The sequence below is a fragment of the Venturia canescens genome, chromosome 3 (genome assembly GCF_019457755.1).
Source record: "Venturia canescens isolate UGA chromosome 3, ASM1945775v1, whole genome shotgun sequence".
In the NCBI taxonomy this organism is placed as follows: domain Eukaryota; kingdom Metazoa; phylum Arthropoda; class Insecta; order Hymenoptera; family Ichneumonidae; genus Venturia; species Venturia canescens.
The window spans coordinates 12,678,281-12,703,257 of record NC_057423.1 but is presented as its reverse complement, the minus strand read 5'-3'; the positions used below and the strand labels follow the sequence as shown (position 1 = coordinate 12,703,257).

Here is a 24,977-nt window from a genome sequence, read left to right as displayed (position 1 = left end):
ATTTGTATTTATTATCTGTCGAAACAAAGAGGTTAAAAAAAAGAAAACAAATCGAAAATGTTATATGTATGTAAACATTTTACGTCTTGCCAAAATGACCGAGAACTTAAAAACATTAAAAAATCAATCACACTTTTACTCTCTGTCGCGCAGCTCCAAAAATCAATGGTAAAAGAAATTGCAGACTTTTTTTCATTTTTTTTTTCTATACTCGCACTTACTGCGAGCAACTATTGTAAATGTAAATATTTTTTTTTTCTGCAGAATTCTGGATTCACCTGTTTCCGAAAACTCTTATGGGTGAGCCCCCGTTAATTTACTATGCAATTCAATGTAATGAGGAAAAAACAGGCTGAATATCGATAATTAGGCTATTTATTTCTTAAACACACAAGAAAACAATGTAATAGGTATTGTGATTGTATTATTTATTCATTGCAGCTTGAACCCTGTTATCGAGAAAACAACTAAAAATCTGTAATGTTGAACGGAAATATTGAATTTGTAAATAAACATTGCTAATATGAGCAAGTCATGAAATAATTCCTCTTATTTCTTTCATTTATCCAATCAGAACAGACTCTCATAAAGTATATTTTAATACACGATAACAATTCAAAAAATTAAGAAACTGAAGTTTCATTTATATTATTGGGCATTGTCAAATATCCTTGGTTTATGTGTAAAATCATTTGAATTGAATGCATAATTTTCAGATAAAAAGTTTTTTAATTATAAACTCAATTCTAAGGTTCATGCCAAGTTAAGTGGACAATAATAAATGTGTATATTTTTTACGTTATTTATGTATCCGTTCGTGTAAATTCAACAGTAATTTTCACAAGCATATATTTTACACTGCGATGCTAGCGTAGGCAGCGCTGTAACGGCTACTTCTTTATCCACGAAAACTTCATCCCCACCCGCCAAAAAACTTCGCCTGGTTTCTTGTTTCAAGTACCAACTTGTCGCATTGTTTTTTCTCTATACTTGAACTTTTATTGTTACGAAAAACGTCCATGAGTTCGTAACGTTGTACATTTGATAATGAACGTTATTCGGGTTGAAAAAACTCTGGCGTCTGCGAGAGGTCGTGAAGTAGGGAGAGGACGAGGAAGAGGTCGAGGTAGAGGTCGAGATGGAACGATCATCCCAAATAATAATCAAATCGTCAAAGTTTTACCAAAATACGGTGAGTTTCAACAGAAATTATTCATTGAGAAGTTCCTCAAACGAAAAGAAAAAAACTTGAGTTTCGTAAAATTGTAGATTTTACCGGATTTCGACAACCTCTGGTTAACTTTGCTCCGTCGTCAAGTACTACAAGTACATTCGTCACACCAAAAAACTCTCGAGCCAAAAATGCAACGACCTCTTCGTCCTCTTTTCGAAAGAGTGCTCCACGACGACGTGGTCAAGGGTATAAAAATGTTTTCATTTTTTGCAATCACGTTTTCTTACATATTTCACAGAAATCCAAACTTGCTTTCGTCCGTCATAAAAACAAACAAACTCAATCCTTTGACCTTCGATGTTCCGTCTGTACACTCCCGCTGCTGTCGTAAAAACTTTACAAACAGGCAAATTTTCCTAAAAACTAAAAACCAAAAACATGTTTTCACTTCCCCTCCGAAAGTTAAAAAAATTGAAAAAACTGTGACATCAAAATCAACTTCGTTCAACGGTTATAGTGCCGCGCACTCGTCGAAATTTATGCGGATTTCGAACGCGTAAAAAGCGAAACTAAAAACGCACAACCCCGGCGTTATGCTCGTGCGCACCGTGCGGGCAGTCGGGAGTTAAAAATGACGGGATTGGCTGAAACAAAAGCACGAACTTCCCCGATCCAAATCGACTTTTGTCGTTCCCAACGAAAACAAAAATAAATTCATCATTTTTGACGCGAAGTAAAACAGTCAGTCCAATTATTTTTAAATAATTATCGAAATTTGTGTGTCCCGAAATCCGGCTTCAATTTATTATTAAAAAAATCTTTATTACAGATCCGGTGGTCAAATTTCACCACACAGCGTTTCGAGCGAAGCGGAACACTGCATTATTCTCGGTAATAATAAAAAAAAAAAAAATGAAGTTGAGCGCGCGTTACTGCTTTATGAAAAACAAAACAAAAAATCGCATTTCTCCTTTTCTATAGCAATCACTTCCGGTCGTGGCGATGCACGCGGTGAAGTTGGAATGGCAGCGGTCGATGTGCAGTATCCTCACATGATACTTTGTCAAATAAGCGACTATAATACCTACATCAATACTTTAACAAAGATACACGCATTTAACCCTGTCGAGGTAAAAAATTTTCAACACATTATTTTATTCTCCACTTTTTCGATTACATTTTTTTCGCTTAATCAAAAACTTTTTCCAAGATCATAATGCCGGATACCATGTGCGAAAGGAGTATTTTCGGGAACAGCCTTCATCGAGCAATCAAGGAAAAATTCAGTTCGATTCCCGTAACGTCGATCCCACGAATCCACTTTCACGATAATTCAGGAATGGATAGAATACAGACTCATTGCGCGGAAGAATATTCTAGCGTCGAGCTCGTCGTAAAACAGAAGTAAAATTGAACAGAAATAATTGCACGTATTTGATTTTTAAACGCATGCATGTAAATGCATGTAATTGATTATAAAAAAAAAAAAAAAAACGAATATCGTTTTCCATATTTTACGAAAATAATGAAAATTTAACATGGATTTGCAGGTACTATGCACTGGCAGCAGCTGCGGCACTTTTCAAATACATTGAATACATTCAGCATATCAACTATGCTCCAAAATCAATGCACATTGAGTTTCAAGGATTACAAAATACGACGATGATAGGTAAATCATTATTTTTTGAAAAAAATTCAAAAAGTTATCGAATCAATTTAGCAAAGATTTCAATTCTTCCTGGTCACACGTAAATTTAGCCGATCAATTGACACACTGGGTCAATCCTTTCGCTTCGTCTTTGTTTGAAAAAAATCTTCAGTCCACTTCTATAACACTCCCGGACGCACGTACATCATAAGAATAAGAGAGACGTCGAATTTGACTTGAAAAAAATGAGTGATGGACAGAATCCAGGACAATAAACTGAACACTTTGATAATGAATCATAACTTTTTAAATTAGAGCTCATTGGGGAGGTGCCTTTTATCTTGGATGGGGGACGAAATAGTCAAGAAAAATGGTTAATGTAAAAAGAGAGAATAATAGGAGTTGAGATATAATACGTCGAAAAATTAGTCGGGGCCGGAATGACCCACTTTATTGGCTACTAAATATGAAATAATGCAGTGAAAAATACAGAACATGGAAATACCATATTAACGGACAAAACTCCATTCGTATGATACTAAAAAGTCTCGAAAATCGAAATACGGAGAACGATGATTTTCATATGAATCCGAATGTTATTCTGATGTAATATTCATTTTCCATATCGTTTTCATTTGATTTTTTGTTTTGGAGATATCGAGAGTGCCCAGAGTCTGGAGTTGGTGACATCGCAAGGCGGAATACGGACGTTTAGTCTTTTGAATGCACTCGATCACTGCTCAACCCCAATGGGGCGCCGTTTGATTCGGGCTTCGATACTTCAGCCACCCTGCGAGTTGGAGCTCATAAAAAGTCGTCAGACATGCGTCACCGAATTCGTTTCGAATCGACCCTTTGCTCACGTTGTTCGGGTACGATTTTTTCCAATGAAATTCCGTACCCAAATGTGCTTCAACAAGAAATCGATGTACGAATGATAGAAAATTCGTACAGAGGGTTTACGATCAAATAACGAACTTATTTTCTGATAATTTTTCAGCCAGTTGTGAAAAAATTGTACGGCGCGAGTCGATTACTGAGCTTGGCAATGCTCACTTCTCAAGCTGACAATGTTACGTCCGCTGAAAAAAATCTCAACTACATTCTACTTCTGAAAAATATTATTGATACCATACCCGAGCTTCGTTCCGTAATATCGAATGGACAGGCACTTTTTTTTCAAAAAGTTGCTACGGTAATGTCGGTTTAAAAAAATAAAATTACGCTCAATTTTTTTCAAAACGATTTCATATTATTTGAGCTTTCTATTCGTATATGAGAAATTTTATACAATTTTCACGAAATGAACAATGTATGACAAAATTTCAATTCATTCAGACTTGCTCAGAGAATTATTCTAGATTTTATTCGAACATAAAACAATCCAGAATATTAAAAAACATAAAAACGATCGATTTACATTTAATTTTTTCACCGTAGCTACAAATAAATGTCTTTTGAAAAGCAATTCCGTTTCTGTATGTAGCTCTAAGCGAAGTATATTTTTTGTTCCAGAATTTGCAAGATCATCGTTACGAGTTGATAAAAGAAAAAATTTTGAGCATTGTTCATCCGGAGGCACGGTCAGTACTGGGATACACGTCGTCGAACATGCAACGTTGTTTCGCCATCCGTTCCGGGTTGAACGACATGCTTGACCTCGCACGTCAAACTTATTGCGAGTTGATCGATGATATGCAGAAGTTGGTAGAACAATTATCGCAGCGTTACAATCTGCGATTATCATTGGGCTGCAACGCAAATCTCGGATATCACATCGAATTGGAAGTGCCACGGTCTCAGAAAATCAAAATAGACGAGCTTCCGGAAGAATTGATCGAAGTTCACCAGCAGAAAAATATTTTGTATATGACCACAGAGTACCTCATGGTGCTGAATCAACATTGTCAGGATGCGTGTGAGGAATTGCACATAATGAGCAACGTTTTGCTTTACGAAACAATGAGGGGCGTGAGGGATCACATCGGATGTTTGTTTAAACTCAGCGACGACATCGGTGAGCTTGATTTGCTTTTATCTTTCGCTCAAATCAGTTCATTGAACGGTTACGTTCTTCCAACGTTTGGAAAGCGATTGGAACTTCGTGAATCGAGACATCCGATAATGGATATTTCGAGCTCTGAGAGCCCTGTACCGAACGACGTCGTGGCTACAACATCGTACAACTTTCACACGATAATCGGGCCAAACATGAGCGGAAAATCCGTTTACCTCAAGCAAATCGTGCTTCTGCAAATTATGGCACAAATGGGTTGCTGCGTTCCAGCCAAAGAAGCCCATTTTCGTATCACCGATCACATATTCTGCAGAATGTGTCCACGCGATGACATCGAATTGACCACCTCCGTGTTTGTTCGCGAGATCAAAGAGTCTCAATACATTTTACAATCTATAACACCAACTTCTCTGGTCATCCTCGACGAGCTTTGTTGCAGTACCACTTTCGAAGAAGGCACTTCGTTGGCTTGGTCGATATGCGAGAAACTTCTTCATTCCTCCGCCTTTACTTTCAACGTTACTCATTTTTATTACCTCACGCGATTGGCCGAGCTTAATCACAACGTGAAAAACCATTATATCGAAACTCAAATCATTTTGTCGCAGGCTCGTGACTCCAGAATGATTTACTCTCATAAGCTGAAATCAGGAATCTTCGCGACGTGGAACTACGGAATCGCCCTAGCTCGCTCGACCGGCTTGCCTCAAAGCATCATCTCCGATGCGAATGTCTATGCTAATGAAATTGCGAAAAGTATCAAGCCTTCGGAAACCGAGGATCCTGTGGAATCTTGGAAAAAAACGTTCTACGATTGCCTCGCCGAAATGAAGGATTATTTGGAAAAAGATGAATTCACCGTTCACAATATTGTTGAACTTTTCAATAAATACAAAATTCCCAGCGTTTTGTGGCAGATGAAAACTTCCAGAAAAGTAGAAACTACTGAAGTACGAGAAACGACGAGTTCGATGCAAATTCGTCCGGACCTGGTTAACGAGGAAAAAATTGTTGAGGCTCCCAATCTTTCAAGGAAAGTGAATAAATCTGCAGAGATGCTAATCACCGAAAAAGAAGAAAGTACGAAGTCGGGACAATTTTGCCGAAATGACAATGAGGAAAGGATCATTGAGAAAGAATTATCTAAAAGAGAGTCGACCACCAGTCTATATTCGCATATTGACTTAAAAAAGCCGAAAATCCTTCCTACAGAAAAGTTTTTCAGCACTTCACTATCTTCATTCGTTTCAAAGGAAAATACAAGGAAAAACAGTCTGGTCAGCTTGAATGAAACGCAAGAAATTCCGATTGATTTCGAAGGCGGACCGTTCAATAATCATTTTAATTCTCGAATTCCGGATGATAACGAACATTATCTTGATACTCAAAGCGTTTCGATTTCAAGTCCAGATTTTAAAAATTTGCCAGGAACGAGTCGAAAACATGACGAATTTTTGGCTGACAGTGATTTTTCCCAAGCCTCCTCGATTTCAACTTATATCGCAAAATTAAATGCGCGTCATAAAGAAGCTGATATTTTCAAAGAAATAGAGGGAAGCGATTTTGACGAAGAAGCTTTTTTTCGTTCAATGGAGTCGTCTGACGATGATTTTATGATTGTTGACGATAAATACAACTGACTCATCAATTTGTCATTTACCTTATTTGATCCATCGCAAATTTCTTATTCGGATTTTTATTTCTTCCAATAAATATAAATTCACTGTTCATTTGAAACTCCATTCCCATATTAGATTCGTCTTAGGTTTAGATCTACTGAGATTTTAGAAGACGATTTAGAAGCTTGTCAATTCTCGTATATAACAATAATCACGGTAAATCCTTAGATGTTTGTAGATTTTCACCATAGTTCATGCGGTGCATTTCCGTACAAGATGAAGTACTAAAATTTTGTGAAATCACCAATGTTGTTTGAATCGTTATATAATATTGATCAATCGGATTCTGCGAATAGAATTCGCTGTGTTTTTGAATCTCGAATTACACGGCTCGCAAAGGAGCAATTGTTACAGTCTCATATATCCGAGTGAGAAAGTGTAGTGTGCAGTACTATGATTATGTATATAGATATTGAGATCGTTTGAAATGGATGTTAGTCCTATAAACCAAGCGTATTTTTTTTTTTTGACTTCAAAATATATATATAATAAATAAACTGGTATACTGTGAAAACCGGGTATCTACTTTTTTACCAACTTTACGGGTATGGCGCTATTACCCACCGTGCATATTCCCCATTGAAATTTTGCATTGGCATCACTGGGCTTGAACACGAAGATTCATAGAGAGGCATGATACTGATAGAAAATATTTTTCTGTTTTATCATTCGTTATAAGTATTAATGAATATGTAGTATACAGATAGAGCGTCGGGTTGTATTTTTTGGAGTCAGCAGCGCTGATCACTCGCTAATTCAAATATTGAAGTGCTGCATGAGCACTTGAAGAAAAAAGATACGACGACAGAGATTCTCAACTTTGTTGACAGTCGAGTAAAGACACATTTACATCTTTACCAGAAACACTTCAACGAAAATTTGATTGCACAACTACCACCATATATCAACACTGCAGAACATTCTATTCGTAAATCTATAAATCGCAACGACTGTATCATGAAAATAAATAATATGAAAATATTATATCTAACGGTTCATTATTTGAAAAAAATACTTCCATGAAATATCCAAACGTCATCCTGACGTTCACGTGTTTTGATCATTCAATCGGTAGAATGTCTACATTTGTAACATGAAAATCATTTTTCATATTTCGTGCACTCGTATTTAAAAAAAAAATCGTTGGTGTAGTTACTCACGGTTACAGGAACGGGCCTCGATCTTCTTCCTACCTTTTTCTCTCGCGATCCTTGCGATCTCCGTTTTCCTCGACGATCCTCTCCCTCTCCGTCTTCCTCCACGATCCTTTCGCTCTCCCTCTGCCTCTACGATTCTCTTATCCCACGGTCTTATCCTGCTCCATGGTTCTGATCGTAAAGAACTTTCCACATATTTTCAACACACTTTTCTTCCAATGTTTTTTCGTCCTCCCATTTTTGGAATTTATCATTTCACCTTTAACTATTGTTATCACTTCACCGTATCGCAGAAAATCGTAATCGCGATTCATTATCACAAAGTTATATTTCCGCTGGTATTTTTTTCGAAAACGAACTTGGGTTTTTATTCACCAAAAATTTAACTTTATACCGACGCGAGAGAAAAAATTCGTTATTTAATTGTACGACGCAATTGAATACGAAAATTAACATAAACGAAAAAAAATATCCCCATTTTCAGGAAGGGCTCTTCTTTACCTACTCTTCCCTAGGTTTTTTCCCCAGAAAACCGCTTTTGCGCAAATGGATAAGCCAATATGTCGAGTAACAGAAACAATTGTAGTGACAAAACCTGTACCACCGTTTCATGGAGAATCGAGTGTGCCCGCGTGCGTGCACGCGTGGTCGGTTGCTCGCGTCCTATTGTTAGCATTTAACTAGTAAAAACTATTCGTAATGCTGTACATAGCTGCGGTTATACGCGTTGCGTGCATTGCTTAGCGTGCAGCGTTTGCAACTCCGACTTATCTGCATGGAATCTTGCCTGCGCGACTTCAAAGTGATACAGAAACTGTATCGAGCTCGGAACTGTGTCAAACTATCCGCTATGGAGTAGATTTACTGACTGTCCGTCTTCGCTTGCCGACAACCCCATGGCTTTAGGACCGTGCGTTAGGTGCTTTGCTTTACGTTGCGTGGCTCGGGGTATGCTTGCATCTTAGCTCGCTTGCGGACACGCGCGCGTGCGAGCATACACAAGACTCTCGAAGCTATGTTACAGGTGTCACAAAACTCTTTCTGTTACTGACCCTTGCCTCGATACTATTTTTCACGAATTACCAAAATTTTATAAATACTCATTCATGTGCAAATTTTGTAATAATAATAACATCGAGTGCGAGGACTCCCCTATCGGCTTATCTATAGTTGCGTCAAAAAAGGAATCTTAGAAATTAAAGAAAAAAATGTATATTGACAAGGAGCGAATCATTATTTTTTATTAAATTTCAACTTTAATATTCGTTACGTTATGTTTTCGTGTTTTTTATCGATTCGCACGATCTTAAGTTCTTTTATTTTGTAATTTAGATGACCGATCAGTTGCTTCAGCGAGATTGAATTTACTGTTAAAATTATGAAATAACTGTTAAAGTTACAATAATTGATAAAATTATGACCGCTACCAATTTTTATTGGTTTCTATTTTATTTGTTTATCGATTGATTGAAAAAAATTAAATCGTAAAAAAAAATTATTTTAGTCATTCAGGATAAAGTAGGACTCCACGTGCCATATTTCGCGCCCCGTTTTCTCATTGCACTGGAACGTACAATGCGTAGCGATAACAGCACGTTCACGCTCCACGCCAGTCCTCACCCTACGCCCGCCGGGCGGTGAGTGAGTGAAGCGAAAAGCGAAACGTGTTGCACCTCTCTCCTGTCTCCTGTCCGACCCTCGGGCCGGAGCTCCCCCTCCCTGTGCGCGCCGAGCGACGTGAGTAAAGCGAATCATGTTGCGCCTGCGCCTCTCCCCTGTCTCGAGCTCCGCCCGGTGTCCGCCCGTCTCCCCTCTCTCCTACTGGCTGACCGAACGCCTCTATCCCCACTCTGCTCTGCTACTACGCTATAGCGAATAGTCCAAACAAACACGACCAAGCGTAAACGCGTGAAACGTAAACACGTGAAGAACGAAAACAAACTGAACGAATTATCCAAAATCCATTCGTAAATATTCATCGATTAATTGCCATAATTATCAATACACAAAATTGTATGTACCGAACCGTTGAATAAATTATGATCATCCATTAAAATTATACATTATGTGTGGCGCTCTAATATTTATATATTAAAGTATTTTTATCAAATTTTAATTAATATTTTTTTATTTGCGACATGGCGATTGTTTTTCCATTGATTTCTATATATTTTTTTGTCGATTGGGAATTTGGACGGCGCAAATTCTCCATAGTTTATCTTTTTATTGTTGTTCACAGAGAGATTAATAACAACTTTTATCGTTTTGAATCTCAGCGTACACATTCGTTGAACAAAGAGACGCGTTATCATAGTTAAACGCAAAATTCGTGCTTCGGTCGACAAAAATTCCGACAGATATACATTATGGATGTACATATGTTCAAAAATGTTTCTTGGTAAACAAAAATGAATGTTAAATAAATATATTCGATTCATCAAGTCACATGTGTATATACAAACTGTTAGTGCATGACTGGTGTACATATATATGTGAATATTTATTATTTCTGTAATAAAAATACAACGTGATTTTCTTCAATCGTACTAATTCATATTGAAGTGCTCATGCAGCACTTCAATATTTGAATTAGCGAGTGATCAGCGCTGCTGACTCCAAAAAATACAACCCGACGCTCTATCTGTACTACATATTCATTAATACTTATAACGAATGGTAAAACAGAAACATATTTTCTATCAGTATCATGCCTCTCTATGAATCTTCGTGTTCAAGCCCAGTGATGCCAATGCAAAATTTCAATGGGGAATATGCACGGTGGATAATAGCGCCATACCCAACTTACTACGTTTACACGGCCCCCACGGCCCTCGTATTCCGGTTTTGTATGTCCAGACTGGTATATTTATATATATCGACAGATATGCATTCTGTATATCTATATTGATATAACTAAACCGGAATAAAAGCGCCGTGTAAACGTAGTCATTGATTGTATGTATTCTATCTTTAGTAAATATATATGTACTTGGTTTGGTCGTTGGTTTGGTCGTCAAAATCGTGTGGTGAAGAGGCTTATCAATTTTTAATAGCTTTTTGTTTTGAATTTAAAGCAAACTAAACTATTACGGAATGAAACGACACGATGAATTGAAAGATGTTGTGCTAAACGACGAAAAACTTACTGGTGAATAATTAACGTCATTATCATTATTTCTTTTCTAATTTATTTCCTCTTTATTGACATTTTTCTTCCTCTTTATTTTCTTTCCTATTTATGGACATCCAAGTAATGAAATTTATTAATTTAGCATCAAAACTCAAGCAGCTGACCCAGCAGTTGTCAATCAATACTAATTCGTCAGAACTGTTGTCCATGCTGTGTGAAATCGGATCAGAAATTCATGGGCAATGGTACGCTCTTTACAAGGTACAGTAAAAAAAAACTAAATACGTCACAGTTTCTATAGGAATGAAAAAATAATACTGGATTCGCTGAATAATAATCCATGTTTTCTTTTATTTATTACCTATTCTAAATATTTAACAATGGAGATTTTTCACTGGGCGTGTTCAACTTGCACACCGACAAAGTTAATAATGTTAATAGCGTTGAAAGTGTTTGTTAAGCTAAAACACGTTCAACTTGAAGTGAACACGCTTAAACGCTTTCAAATGAAATGAACCAAAGTTTTATAAAAAAATTTCTGTAAATTAGCTTATTGCATTTCTGATATTGATTTTCATGGTAGAGAATACTGGATTAGATTTTAAACCTTATTTATGTGAACTTTTTTCTTTTTTAACAGATTACAGTTATCTTGAAGTATTTGTGTGAAAGAAATCCTGTACAGTTATTGAATGTGTTACTGCAGTATCAAGATTTTCTAAAATCATTGAGAAACTGCACTAGCATAAACGATTTTGGAAATGATAGTGGGATCAATGTTCGAATCAACACAGAACAATTATTGGATTTCCTTGCACAGGAAAATAAATCAGGAGATGTAAGTTTTTGTATAATATTAATGATCATAAGAAATTTAATGCAGCAGTACTTTCGTTCGTGTTGTTTGGATTCGGTTGCTTGAACCAGAATGAAAAACACCAATGTAAACAAAATATAAATGATTTCAATTTTCCGAACAGAAAGCCGATCATGAGGCAGTTTGGTTGCTCAACAACAATTCCAACTCTACGATGGAGCAATTGCTCCAAACTCTCGACTCAATCACGAGCATAAACAGTGAAAAAACATTGAATAAATTGAGAAGCGATGTAGATCATTTGAACAAAAATCTCCCAGGGCCTGTGACATTTGAAAAGTACACAGGTTTGGACAAAAATCCACAAATCGATGCACTGGTTTATGGCAAGCTCGTCGAAAAGATTGTTGATATTTTTGACAATAATTTCCCAATGATCGACAACAAACTGGATCCAATTATTGAAAATTTTATTGTCGTCGCAGGTTCCACATTCTTGATATTTCACGAAATCCTCATTACACTGACAGATGCTTTGAAAACATCTGAAAATGCAAAAGTTACAAACTCTTTGGTACTTTTGTTGGAAAAGTTAATAAAGAGCGAGTCTCTGTTTTCTTCAATAATTGACATTTGCAAAAGGAACAATCAATCACCAATGGAGCATGAGGAACTGGAGAGCAAGTGGAAAAAAATTCTTCAATTATTTGTTTCGTTACCAACGAGGATAGCGAACAAACTCAATGGAAAAGTTCCAAATACTTTTTTGCCCGAGACTTATGCAAAAATCTTGTGTTTTCATATTGCAAAATCTGTGCAGTTTTTCAACTCGAGTTTCGTTGATCTCGGCACTGCGCCCGACATTAAGCCGATTTCAATGCTTATAAGCAAAGCCTTCATAACTTTGGGCTCACGGAAATTCGAAATTTTGATCGACATTTTCTCTCAGTGGTGTTCGGACAATTCTAATGGCACCAAAATTCTGATTCAGAACATTTTGAGCCACGTAGATCGTTCCGCTATGGAACCCATCGCAGTTTTGTTCCTCAAACGAAGCGATCCTGCTTTTGGAATCGAACGAGCTTTTGGAAATTTGCTAACGATTCCTCACTGGAATCACGTGTTCACAATGAAAATTCCTCTCATGGCTCATTATGAGAATGAAAATTTAGTGTTCAATTTAATTGATTATTTATCAAAAAAGACAGGACAGGAAAGAATTTTACCAAATCTCGTTATAAAATTATTGGATATTTGGAGCGATAGAAGCGCCTTGAATCACACATCATTCGAGCATCACGAATATATCACAAAACTAATTATCATCTCAGTGAAAAAGGCAAAAGAAATTTTAACTAAAAATGAAAAAGACGAGGTCAAAAGATTATTGTTTTCTGGAACTTCGGTTCATCTAGAATCGACTCAGAGCGAAGTGAGAGCAATTGGAATGATAACAGGCGAAATTGTTATCGAGATTTTGAGTGAATCAGAGGACGAGCCAAAATTGAAGTACGATTACGAGGGAATGCCTGAGAAATCGCGGGAAATCGTTAAAAATCTACAAAAGCTCAAAAACGTTGATGATCAACAAAAGAACCCTTCAGACAAGAAGAACGCTTCCTTCACCAATGAAGAAACGTTCCAAAATTTGGGAGAAAAAAAAATGTACGAGTTGGCGATTGATTGTGGGTTCGTGTCGACAAAGTCCATCAAATCGAGCGATTTATCGAAAAATATGGTGGACTCAACAACCACAAAAGAAATTTTCGATTCTCCCCCTATTAATCAGGATTCAGAAGAGGATTCAGACGACAATTTGGACAGCGACGACGAGCTCGTGCCCTACGACATGTCCAACGATGCCCCAATTTCCAACAAGCTTCGTCCAACGTATTTGAGAGATTTGAAAGAGAATTTGTTGAACGCTCAATCGGAGAGCGATCCGAATATATTTGCTGAATCAATGAGAGTCGCTGAAGATCTGATTTTATCGCAATTGCCGAACGATGATTCCAACTTTGCGATCGAACTGCTCGAAATCCTGGTGACATTGAGAGAAATCAGTTACATGGAAGATTTCGAAATATCAAAATACAAAGCTTGCATCGCTATTGTTATAGTATTTCCAAAAGAATCAGCCAAGTATTTGTGCAACGAATTTCACACAAAAATCTGTCAATATTCGATCAAAGATAGATTATTTATTCTCGATATTTTGGGCCAAGCAGCACAAAAATTATCAAAAATCGAAACGAGAAAAAATTCACCAGTTAAAACGATAGAATCGAGAAAACCAGTAAAGGCGAATCTTTCCAAACGAATTTCTCTCGCTATCGATACTTCCAACAGTAAAAAATACGAAACTCTTTACGACAACGACTTCGAAGTGTTGCCGGATCTAAAAAAACCTTCAAACTGGCAAGAAATTGTTAGCAGAAGAATCGAGTCGAACACACGACGTTTCGCTCATCCCTCGAAATTGCCTGCCACAACAATGAACAAGTTCAACGACGTTGTAGCCTCGTTTTTTTATCCGCTGTTGTACGGTTTCCGACGAGAGGGAACTTGCATGTACAAAACACCAAAAACTTTTGAGGATCAGGAAAACATTCTTTTGGTCAATTATCTCAAAACTTTATCAAAAATCATGATAGCCGCAGAAAATTGTAATCTTGCACCAAAAATGGGAAAAGAAATGATGGAACTCGCTTGGTCTTTGAGGTATCACAATCAAGCCAAAGTTCGACTTTGTATCATAGAAAATATCGCCTCAGTTGTGATAACATTGCCGAAGGAAGGGCTCACAGGGGAGATGATGGAATTGATATTCGAATTCCGTGCCTGGTTGTCTGACGTTTCGGCCGATGGGGTCAGAGGTGATCCGGATTCTGAGTGTAGAAGCCTTGGCAAAAATGTCGTTGCTCTCATCGACTCCATCTTCTATTCGACTCTACAAGAATTTTCTACTTAAAACGTGTAAAATCCTAATTTGTAATATTAAAATATGTAAATAGATTTTTTTTTTTTACGCGAATATCTGTGATTTACTAAATAAAATGCTTTCAATAATTCCACCTTCTCTGATGATATGATTTGTGGGAAGAAAATTTACAAAATTTTCCATTCTTTCAAATCTTAATTTCTGTGCTCATCAATTTGTCATCGTATTTAATTATGAGACTATTTTTTATTTCTCGTGCAATGAAAACATGACTGCCGCGCTAAATACACAAGTTGTCATGGTCGATTCTCTGCTTATGTTTTTCGTTCAGTTTTGAAATTTCTGAAAAACAGGATTTTTTTTTTATAAAGAATATACTACAAATTTGCGGATTTCTTCATATACTGAATTTGTATTCGTAATAAATCCATTAACAGCTGAGAAGTGTATACAATGAAAGGTTTCGGATCAACATTCTCACAGTATTTATTTTACTCATTTTTAAGATTTTTATTCTAGTTTCATTTAATTGCTATTCATTTATTATTTACTATCTTTTCTAGAGACACGGCATCGCCAAACTACGTATTAATTAAAAATTTTTGACTGGTGACCGAGGTCAGACCTGCAGCGTATTTCATATCGCAATTAAATTACTCATATCTGGATCACATTTATATCGATAGGTATAAAGGAAACGATGCTTATATCCCTTTTATATTGTTGCTGCTCATAAGACATTCGAACACCTTTTAAAAAACGTCATATCTTCCCAAGAATTCTCAGTAACGAGAGATAAAAGTTTTGATATATATTATCATCTTTTTTATATTTTTGACATGCAACCCTGGAAAATATATCGACTGAGCAGATTCGGAGAATCAAGTATATAGTATGAGAAATCACGCGCTCGTGGCGCGACAATAAAATTCTAAACTCGACGCTGCTGCTGTGCTGCTGGATAAAGCACATATAATCGTCAAAAGAACAAGATAGAAATATACGTTTCCAAAAAAACATTCAGCAGGCGTAATGAAAAAAACGAATGAAAGTAAAAAATGAAAAAGAAATGAAGTCTAACGTGTAAAAGGTGCGCGAGTGAGGAGTGATGAAGTGAAATAAAAGCCGTGGCGAATTTTGAAACAAAGAGGAATTTGTGTGTTTCACTTAGATCGTCAAACAGCAGTGATTCACAACGACGGGGAGAGCAAAATAGTTTCGTGTTTTCCGTAGATGTTATGGTTAACTTCCATCAAATCACGTACTTTCGTTGCCAAATGATTTTACATCCCGTTACGTCCCACGTTCGTTCGTCCGTCATTTCTGTCAGCTGATAGCCTCGTGAACATCTGCTCTCCAGTTCAAATTTATCATTATATTATTCTGTTGTTACTGCCTTTTCTGAAACCACCTTTTCTCTTCAAAACCTCGATAACGAAGTCCCAAACAAAAATACACGTCAGACTACGACGTAATAATTTTAGGCCATGGCAGATAACGTTCTGGGCGAACTCAGCAGTGAACAAACCGAAAAAATACTTCAATTCCAGGTTAACCATTTTTTTTTCTTTGTTCAGTATCTACGAATGTATTTCATTCTCGCCCTGGAAATTGCAGTGGTTCTTTCATTTATAATATTTGTATTTTGTGAAATTCCACAGGATTTGACACGTATTGAGGATCTCTTGGTTTGTCGCGATGTTTTACAAAGACACAACTGGAACTTGGAAGTCGCTGTTCAAGTAAATTTTTTTTTATATGACAAGTTGATTTGAAGTTTATAGCTACAATCCCTCTTTTTTTTATGTTATTAGGAACAGCTGAATTTGTACGAAGGACGACCTTCCATGTTTGCCCAGGATTCTCGATCTCGACCACCAGCGGTTGTTGACGATATGGCCTCCAGAATTTACTTTAGTCCGCCGGGAAGCCCTGGTGCTGGAGGCGGATTTCTATCTTTTGTTTTCAACATCTGTTACAATTTTGTTACAAGTATCTTGCAGTTGGTCTTCACTGTATTCAGATCAGACGTCAGACCCGGTAAGCAATCAATTGATTCCAAGTTCTCAATTTTAAAAAAACCATTATAGAAATCCTTTTGAATTTATGAAAATTGGATCTGTCAAATGGTATTCTACATTGAATTGAAAAGTTATGAAAAATTGAAAAAATGTGTTAGTCTCAAGGTTTGCATTGTTGGAATACAATAAATATCTCCCATTTCTTTAGTTTACTTTTGTATTTATATGCAGTGTTTCACTACACTGATTGAAGACTTGAACTTAAAGAGGTGAAGGAAAACTTCATACTTCCAGTTCATTTATCTACATTACTAAATGGTACAAAAGTGTAAAACATTTTGTAACGAATGAGAAATTTTGAATTGCTCTCCCCAAGACATACCTGTAGAATTGGTAAATTCTTGATAAGGAATATGTAAAATCATCAATGTTGAAGTCTTTTAAAAACTCAGCAAGTAATTACATTGCAACGTGCAGTTTGTTTTTTAGAAAAAAAAAATTCACAAGAAAACAGTTTAGCTTTCTTGGGATTAATTTATCACGCTACTTTTGTCGTGATAATCTTTTTCACATATTGAATATACAAAATTTGAAACTAAGATTGCCATTATTATATTTTTGTATTTCAAGTCGCTTCGGATCCTGTGGAGGATGTCGTAAATTTCATCAGGTCGTATGAGGAAAAAAATGGCACCAGTCATCCAGTATTTTACCAAGGCTCGTACAGCCAAGCTTTGTCGGATGCTAAACAAGAGCTTAGATTTCTTCTTGTGTATTTGCACAAGGACGAAGCCCCAGATAGTGAACAATGGTGCAGGTAAATGATTTGCAAAAAAGGAAGCTCATTATTGGGAAACAACCGATTCCTGAACAAACCATGTAATTTTTAGTAGCTACATAACGTGGCATTATGAAAAAACCTTATTTTGGTTTTTTTTTCCAGAAATACTCTGGGAAATGCTGAGGTCTCGAGATATATTAATACGCATACCCTTTTCTGGGCTTGTAATGTACAATCTGGCGAGGGCTACAAAGTCGCGGAAGCGTTGAAGTCCGGTACTTATCCTTTCCTGGCTGTCATTGTTCTCAAGGACAATAGGATGACGATAGTTGGCCGGTAAATTTGATACTTACGGCGTATAAACTAAACGTGATAAAACCTCAATTGTACAGCGAAAATCGAAACAATTTTGTCTTATTTTAGAATGGAAGGAACACCATCACCCTCGGAGCTTATAACTCGATTACAAACAATCATAGAAAACAACGAAATTAGCTTGATCCAGACTCGTCAAGATCGGCAAGTATTTCCAATGAAAATTTATCCTATTGTAGTTTTCTCGCAACAAGAGTGAAGGAAAAAACGATTGATAATATTCCAAAACTCTAATTCACCTAAATTAGCTTTTCGGTTTTTGCGATTTTTTTTTTTAATTTGAACTTTTCATTTCTTGCTAATAGATTCGATTGTGTTTAAAATGGATTTATTTGATACCAATGATATCGTTCATTCCAGAGCCGAACGAAATGCTACGCAATCTCTGAGACAACAACAGGACAAAGCGTACGAGGAATCACTGCGCGCGGATCAAGAGAAAGATCGTAAACGCGAGGAAGAACGTCGTGCTCGTGAGGAACAAGAGGCACGGGAGAAGGCAGCATTGAACGCTCAGGAAATGGAAATCCAGCGCGTCAGAATCGAGAAAGAAATGACTATTAGAAAAGTACCATTGGAACCTGAACCCACAAACCCAAATGCGTGTCATCTACAAATCAAACTTGGCGAACGTACAGTGAAAAGACGGTTTCTTATGTCCGACACAATCCAGGTGAATTTTTCATTTTTAACACCCTGAGCAGTAAAAACGTGTTAAACCGTTCCTAGAAAAACGTCAATTTAGCCAGAAGCGTTCTTGAGCTGTCTATTATTGCCAGTTTTTGCGATCAGTTTTTATATTTAAAAAATAAAAAATCAGGAGTATCGATTAAACCTTTCTCAATGTGATAAAGATAATAAAATTAAAAATAATTCATGTAAAGAAGGTTGATATCTCTTTCAAGAAGTGCAAAAAAACCAAGATTTCAGAAAAAAAGTTTAATTTACTTCATTTTTCACAAAATTACAAGCATGTAAAGAAAAATCATTAAATTTTGAAAAAAATCCATCTGTTGAACGGACGACAAATGGATTTGACAAAATTCAACAAAGCTTCTTTCAATGAAAAATACAAAAGAAGAATTTGGAGCGAAATGAAAAATTAATTAAACAAAATTAATTTCAACTATATTACAAGTTAGCTTCAAGTACTAAAATTCTTTGTTCTGGTTATTTTCAATTTTTTCGTATGCTTAAATGAAAAATATGTGAATGTTCGCAGGACGTGTATCATTGGATTTTCAGTCAACCAGATTCGCCAGCGAATTTTGAAATTACAACGAGTTTTCCGAGGAGGGTTTTATTTCCGACTGACGAGATAGTGAGCTTGTGCAAAGCCGGTCTTACACACAGAGAAGCTCTTCACATAAACGATTTAGACGATTAACCTTGACTTTGACGTCGAGCGTAAAAAGTCAAGTATCATTCCGTATGGACCGATGATACGTGTTGAGGGAGACAATTATTGAAAGATAATATATGTATACATATATATATATAAATTTATATATATATATATATATATATACGTATACTATATATATATTTGATACATCCTAATATTTTATGTGATGCGTAGTTTAATTGGGGGGCTGATTTAACAAAACATGAGATGATTAAAATATCAAATATAATGAGAATGATAGAAGATCAAACTCATCCTGAATAATAACGAGGCTTCTCAATAATTGAAGAAACGGAATGACATGAAAACTACTGATTCTTTCAAAGAAAAAACAATAAATATTGTATTCGTTACAAAATCATTAGCAAAGAAAGAAAAATTAACAACCTTTTGTTGTTGAAGTATCGACGGTACGCAGATTTATCTGCGTCTTGTCCCACCTTCTACCTTCAACAAGTTTGACTCGAAACTTTTTCATTGACGATAACACAAGAGGAGATTTAAAGCTGAAAGCACGATTATTTATTACACAAAGAAACAGTTCTTGAATGAGCATGGTTCCTAGAAACGTGAGCCGGAATTGCTAGCAGTTGTTTCACTAAGCAAGAGGAGAGAAAAAAACTTTGATCGCCATGACTCCATAGCTTTTTCATCGGAGCGGGCTTATTAAGGGGCTTTTTTTGTTTTAATTCTACTCGAGTTGATACCATTTCAACGATGTACAATATTGTCGCCTATTTTTCACTGCTACGAATATATTCATACGTCCCAAGGTCAACCACGAATAAAAAACGCAGCAACTTTGTTTCGTTCTCATCTCGATTGATGTGTGAGAACGGAGAGATGGAGTTAAATTAAAAGAGAAAAAAAACTGAGAAAATCAAGTCTGGCGATCTCGATGGAGAAAAAAAATGAATCCTTTTTGTACGAATAGCTATTGCGATTGAATATTTGTAATTTCAAAGGTAAATTTTGCATAATTGGTTGATAAATTTACACTTTGATGAGAGTTCTCATAGAGGAAATTGTCATAATTTTCATATGCGTTTGCGAACACAATATCGAATGCCGTTTGTTAAAAAGACAAAACACATTTTTATGCACATTTATTTCACGTTTGGGTTCTATGAAAACCATGCTTGATGAGAAAAGTTTGAAAATCATCGTTTCGGTTGCAGCACTGCGTAACATTAAGAGCGTCAGAGAAAGAGCAAAAGAACACAAATAGCAATCGATCACGTGTTTAGAGCATTTAAAAACAAAACAAATAATAAGCCCGCGGGCATTCATTATTCATAGAAAATATAATGAGAATTAAAAAATCTACCGTAGTTTATAGTTCATGTTCGGCTACTCAGATAACTATAAACCCAAAAATATTTCCAATCTTCGCTGGTTGCAATAATCAACAATTGAACACTTGTCGTTTGGATTTTTTTGCGTTTTCTTCATTCACCACGTTTTCCGTCTGATAATTATGTAAATACTTGGGCACATTGCATTTTTATGTATCGATTTTCACCGAGTGAGCGCACGCATAATGAATCATTTGAAAGAAAGATAATGGATTTCAAAGTCTTATTGAATTGTAAATCCGAAAAAGTGATTCAGTCCAATATTATAAATCGTTTAACAGCTACAAACCACACAAGACAGTGTTGAATTTATTTTATTGGCCGACTGCGTGTATCGAATGGATTCATCCAGAGTCTGAACGAAAATAGCACATCGCAGCTTTGCAATTTGAAAAATGAAAAACGATAAAAAAAATAAATAAATAAAAAGTGTGGTTGATGAAAATATCCTCTGGTACTTCTAGTCTTACCAAAGGTGAATGAGTTTGATTTATTTCTAGTAACACACATCGATCCATAAAAAAAATCATTGTTTCCTCTTAAGAAGAAAAAATATAAATAAATATATTATTAATATTGTAGGTGGATGGTTTACGACTGAAAGGTTTTTTGCGAAAATGTGATTCGGTGTAGTAATAAATTTATTTCTTGTGTACAATAACAGAAGAAACAGCAACAAAAACTACGAAAACATTTGTAAATTAATGTTACGATAAACTTAATGCATTTCCAAAATGAAATGATCGAATAAATCTAATTATTTGGAATATGAATGCAGACACGTATTTCTCACGATTCCTTTAGATTTTATAGAAATTAAGGAGTTTCGGTACAGAAGTCAAAATATTAAGAAATTGATCAAATTTGGTGATAATGTTCTTCAACATCAAGTGCGAAAACTCAAATTTTTTCAAAATTTTCTTCTACTTAGTTATCGAGTAATTACGCATTAAAGCAGATTTCTCATGCCCGGAATGTATACCTATATATATGAAAACGCTATGCTTATACACGTAAACTTTAGTGATCAATTACTCGATAACTGTGTAGAAGAAAAATCTTAAAAAATTTGTGTCGTTAAATTTGGCACTAAAGAATATGTTCACCAAATTTTATAAAATTCTGAACTTTTTGAATTTTTAAATTTTTTTAGCATGGATTAGCATGGCAACATTGTATCGCCTGTACCGAAACTCCTTAATCTTGATTGTATTTCAAAAAAGTTCATAATCATTCCAACGAGAAAAGTTACCTGTATCTTCACGACTTTTACTGTGCCTCATAAAAAATGGGCTGTCCATTTGTATATTTGAGGAGTCAAATGAATTCCTTGAAATCGGTAGTTTTTTCATTTTTGCTGATATCTTTGAAACTAAAGTAGATACGACAAAATTTTAAGGGGGGTCTTGCTTTAGAAAGTCAAAAAAAATCAATTGTTTTCGGGAATGTTTTTAGGATAGACGGAAATAACTCACCATAGAGAACTTTTCGGTATAGTTTCAAAGATATTTCAAAAGTACAAAAACATTTTTTTAATTTGAGAAATACTAATTTGTACATGGTTTATGCGCCAAGTTTTACAGAAAAGGGTGGACAATGGATGCTCTCATGTTTTGCTCCATCTTGGGGTTCCTGTATTCCAGGAATGCATGACCTTTCCCCAGAGGAAGTTCGATGGAAAGTATATCAGGCACAAAAAAATTGGACGGTGTGTCGACCCGTAAGATTACGAAAGTACACTACTACAGGCATCAGAATATTTGTGTCAAATAAATTCAGTTCAATCGTGTCGAACCATGACAGCAAAATGTGAAGCTTTAAAATTTCCTATCCGTACAATTCTCACTGTAATGATGAGAAATTCAATTGTTTTTTGTGCAATTCTCGTGTAAACCCCATCAGTAAATCAGTAATTCAGTAATTTATTCACGTATGACATAATTTCTGTATGGGAGTGTAAAAAATGTCACTAATGCTGTAACGATTATTTTCAGAAACTACGTGTTGAGAATGACGAATGCAGTTTGTCATTTTTACAAAAAACGTTTTGCACTGGAAAGTACTGGAGGTTCTCCAATCGTCTCATCAACTAGCACCTCGACAACCGAGCCTGGATCTGGCTCTCCATGACAACCATGCCCGCAGGTGGATCGTTCTAACCGCCGAATTCCAGTCCGATCGGTTCATCGAGTTTCTACAACGGAGCCTGAATTCGGACCAACTACGACCTCGGCAATCGAACTTGTATTCGGTCTTCCACTTTCTCCAGAAGAAGAAGAAGACGCACCACTATCCATCTTCTATCGCGTTGCTAATTGGTGTGCACACGGAGAGAAAATTTCACTAAAAACTACTATGGTGCCATAGAAATAGGGCTCTATATCGGTCATATTTATTAATTCTTACGAACATACATAGTAATTTTTTGTGAAGCGACTCGATGAAAATTGATGAGTGATGTCAAAATAAATACATCGGTACACATGTATACCGGTATATTTATCGTACAATCGCGAATGAAATTCTGTTATTTACCATAGTAAATTTCTAAACACTTTGACGTATGATCGATGCTCGTGTTCGAGCTCCTCAAATTTTACTATGTTCAACTGTAAATTTTAATTGTAAAAACAGTACTAAGTATAGCAAAACGGCATAATAATTCTACTTGACAGTTCACCATCGAGTCAACATAAATTTTAGAACGTTTCCTTGGTGAACTATGTTAGAAAAAAAATAGCACAGTCTAAACCTTTGTCACAGAAAAATACGCAATTTAAAAATTTTCATTTAGAATTGACTTGGAAATTACAATATTTTTGGTAAAAACCTTCAAAATGGGCGATATAGAACCCCAATACCATGGCAACATAGTAATTTTTACTATTTTTTTCTCTCCGTGCAGAGGCATAATCTTCTCGAACGGAGAAGGGTGAGCGAGGACGATGTAATTGAATTTGTTAATTGTATGTTATAAGGAAAGGGAAAAATCGAAAAAAATTCGTCACCAATTTTCAGATTTTCAATAAAATGGTTCGTCCGTGAGAGCCGTTTGATTGAAAACTCTGTGACGTTATAAAACCGGCATATTTGCGGTCTTTTTACGCGGTAGCTTTCTTTAATTGAAATGATCGAATAAATCTAGTGAAATATGAATGCAGCCACAAATTTCTTGCGCTTTTCTCATGTTTTCCAAACAAATTTCGAGCGCATCTCAGCCGAATTGATCGATCAAATATGCTTTTGTTTGAGTTCAACCATTGACGAACCAAGATATTTTTGTCCACGTAACTTTGCAACATTTTTATCGAAATGTTTGTTATTCTAGTTGCCGTGGTCATACTTTTCAGTATTTTTGGATTAACTTATGCTCGAGTATCGTGAGTAGCTTTTTTCGAAAAATATCGTGAAAATATGCATTTTAGAATCTAAAACAACATTTTCGCATTGAAAATTTTCTCGGTTTGCCCACAACGAGTTGTCAATTGATGAAAAATTCTCGTTTTATCGAGTTTCTTAGATAAAATATTTCCATTTTTATAAACGCGTCAATTGATTTCGTTTTGATGGCCGTTTTGCCTTACAGGATTCGAGCTAATCAGAATAACAACAGAGTAAGCTCGATTATTCGACTACCGCAATTTATGCACAGAACACCGTTGATTCTACATCCACAACCCGGAGTCGAAGGCGACAGTGGATACGGGAGATTGTCTCAGCACTCTTTAGGAACAACCGGAAATGCTGTGGCACAGACGACCTTGGCCGATGTTGATGGACAATTGGGAGTTGATCGATATCAGCTGGAACGGAGTATTTTCGATCAGAAAATTCGAGATGCAAATCAGCTTGGTAAATTTTCGTCAAATTATCAATCGTCGTTAGTGCGTAGAATCAATTTTTTTCCCCACAAATAAAAGTGTTGTCATTTTTTTTTATTTTCTATTTTTATAATATCAATGACTCGTTTTTACAGGGATTCGTACCGAAGCCCTTTGGCCCCAAGTCATACCAGAAGATTCTGTCAAAACCCAATCGACGAAAAACCCGAATGAAAATTCGAATATGTCAGGAGCCTCGAAATTAACTCGTCAAAAAATTACACATACGATATACAATATGATTGAAAGCGAAACTTTTGCGGAGGCAATGGCAGCCCATCTAAGACAACAAGAGGAAGCTGCCAGACCGGCTGATGCGAGAACGGATGAGCGAACGGACACGACGGAAAGGTATAATAGAAATTTTCGATGCATGATATTAATAAAAGAAAAAGAGATAAAAAATATGTTTTTGTTAATATTCTACATTTTTCAGGAATGGACAGGATGTTTCGATTGACATAGACAATCCACCTACGAATGAGGATGTTAAATGAATAACAATAAAATATAAAAATAAAAATATAGTTGAGGAAATACTGTACATTCATAAAATGAAAAATTCTTGATTAATAAATTAAAATATTGAGTCA

At 35.9% G+C, this 24,977-nt stretch overlaps 3 protein-coding genes across 6 annotated transcripts; all 3 read left to right on the top strand.

The window, feature by feature from the left end:
• The first annotated feature begins 1,023 nt into the window (after positions 1 to 1,023).
• LOC122407985 (uncharacterized) lies at positions 1,024 to 14,694 on the top strand. Its single transcript, XM_043414474.1, has 14 exons — positions 1,024 to 1,192; positions 1,270 to 1,420; positions 2,004 to 2,065; positions 2,156 to 2,304; positions 2,385 to 2,578; positions 2,725 to 2,846; positions 3,480 to 3,697; positions 3,826 to 4,020; positions 4,341 to 6,471; positions 9,183 to 9,315; positions 10,753 to 10,826; positions 10,951 to 11,069; positions 11,449 to 11,646; positions 11,789 to 14,694. Exons 1-14 carry the CDS (start codon positions 1,048 to 1,050, stop codon positions 14,594 to 14,596), a joined length of 6,699 nt encoding a protein of 2,232 aa, XP_043270409.1. The 5' UTR covers positions 1,024 to 1,047; the 3' UTR covers positions 14,597 to 14,694.
• An 825-nt stretch (positions 14,695 to 15,519) lies between these two features.
• Positions 15,520 to 21,276, top strand: Faf2 (Fas-associated factor 2). Its single transcript, XM_043414648.1, has 8 exons — positions 15,520 to 16,116; positions 16,228 to 16,308; positions 16,381 to 16,606; positions 17,218 to 17,404; positions 17,531 to 17,704; positions 17,792 to 17,887; positions 18,104 to 18,416; positions 18,966 to 21,276. Exons 1-8 carry the CDS (start codon positions 16,054 to 16,056, stop codon positions 19,128 to 19,130), a joined length of 1,305 nt encoding a protein of 434 aa, XP_043270583.1. The 5' UTR covers positions 15,520 to 16,053; the 3' UTR covers positions 19,131 to 21,276.
• A 333-nt stretch (positions 21,277 to 21,609) lies between these two features.
• Positions 21,610 to 24,973, top strand: LOC122408090 (uncharacterized). 4 transcript variants are annotated; one of them, XM_043414653.1, is made up of 6 exons: positions 21,610 to 22,211; positions 22,498 to 22,821; positions 23,409 to 23,450; positions 24,090 to 24,355; positions 24,480 to 24,735; positions 24,821 to 24,973. In XM_043414653.1, coding segments are annotated over exons 3-6 (585 nt in total). In that variant the 5' UTR covers positions 21,610 to 22,211; positions 22,498 to 22,821; positions 23,409 to 23,448; the 3' UTR covers positions 24,882 to 24,973. The 4 variants fall into 4 exon arrangements, with proteins under 4 accessions (XP_043270588.1, XP_043270587.1, XP_043270589.1 ...); XM_043414652.1 differs by having other exon boundaries at positions 21,610 to 22,821; XM_043414654.1 differs by lacking the exons at positions 21,610 to 22,211; positions 22,498 to 22,821 and having other exon boundaries at positions 23,319 to 23,450.
• The last annotated feature ends 4 nt before the right edge of the window (positions 24,974 to 24,977 follow it).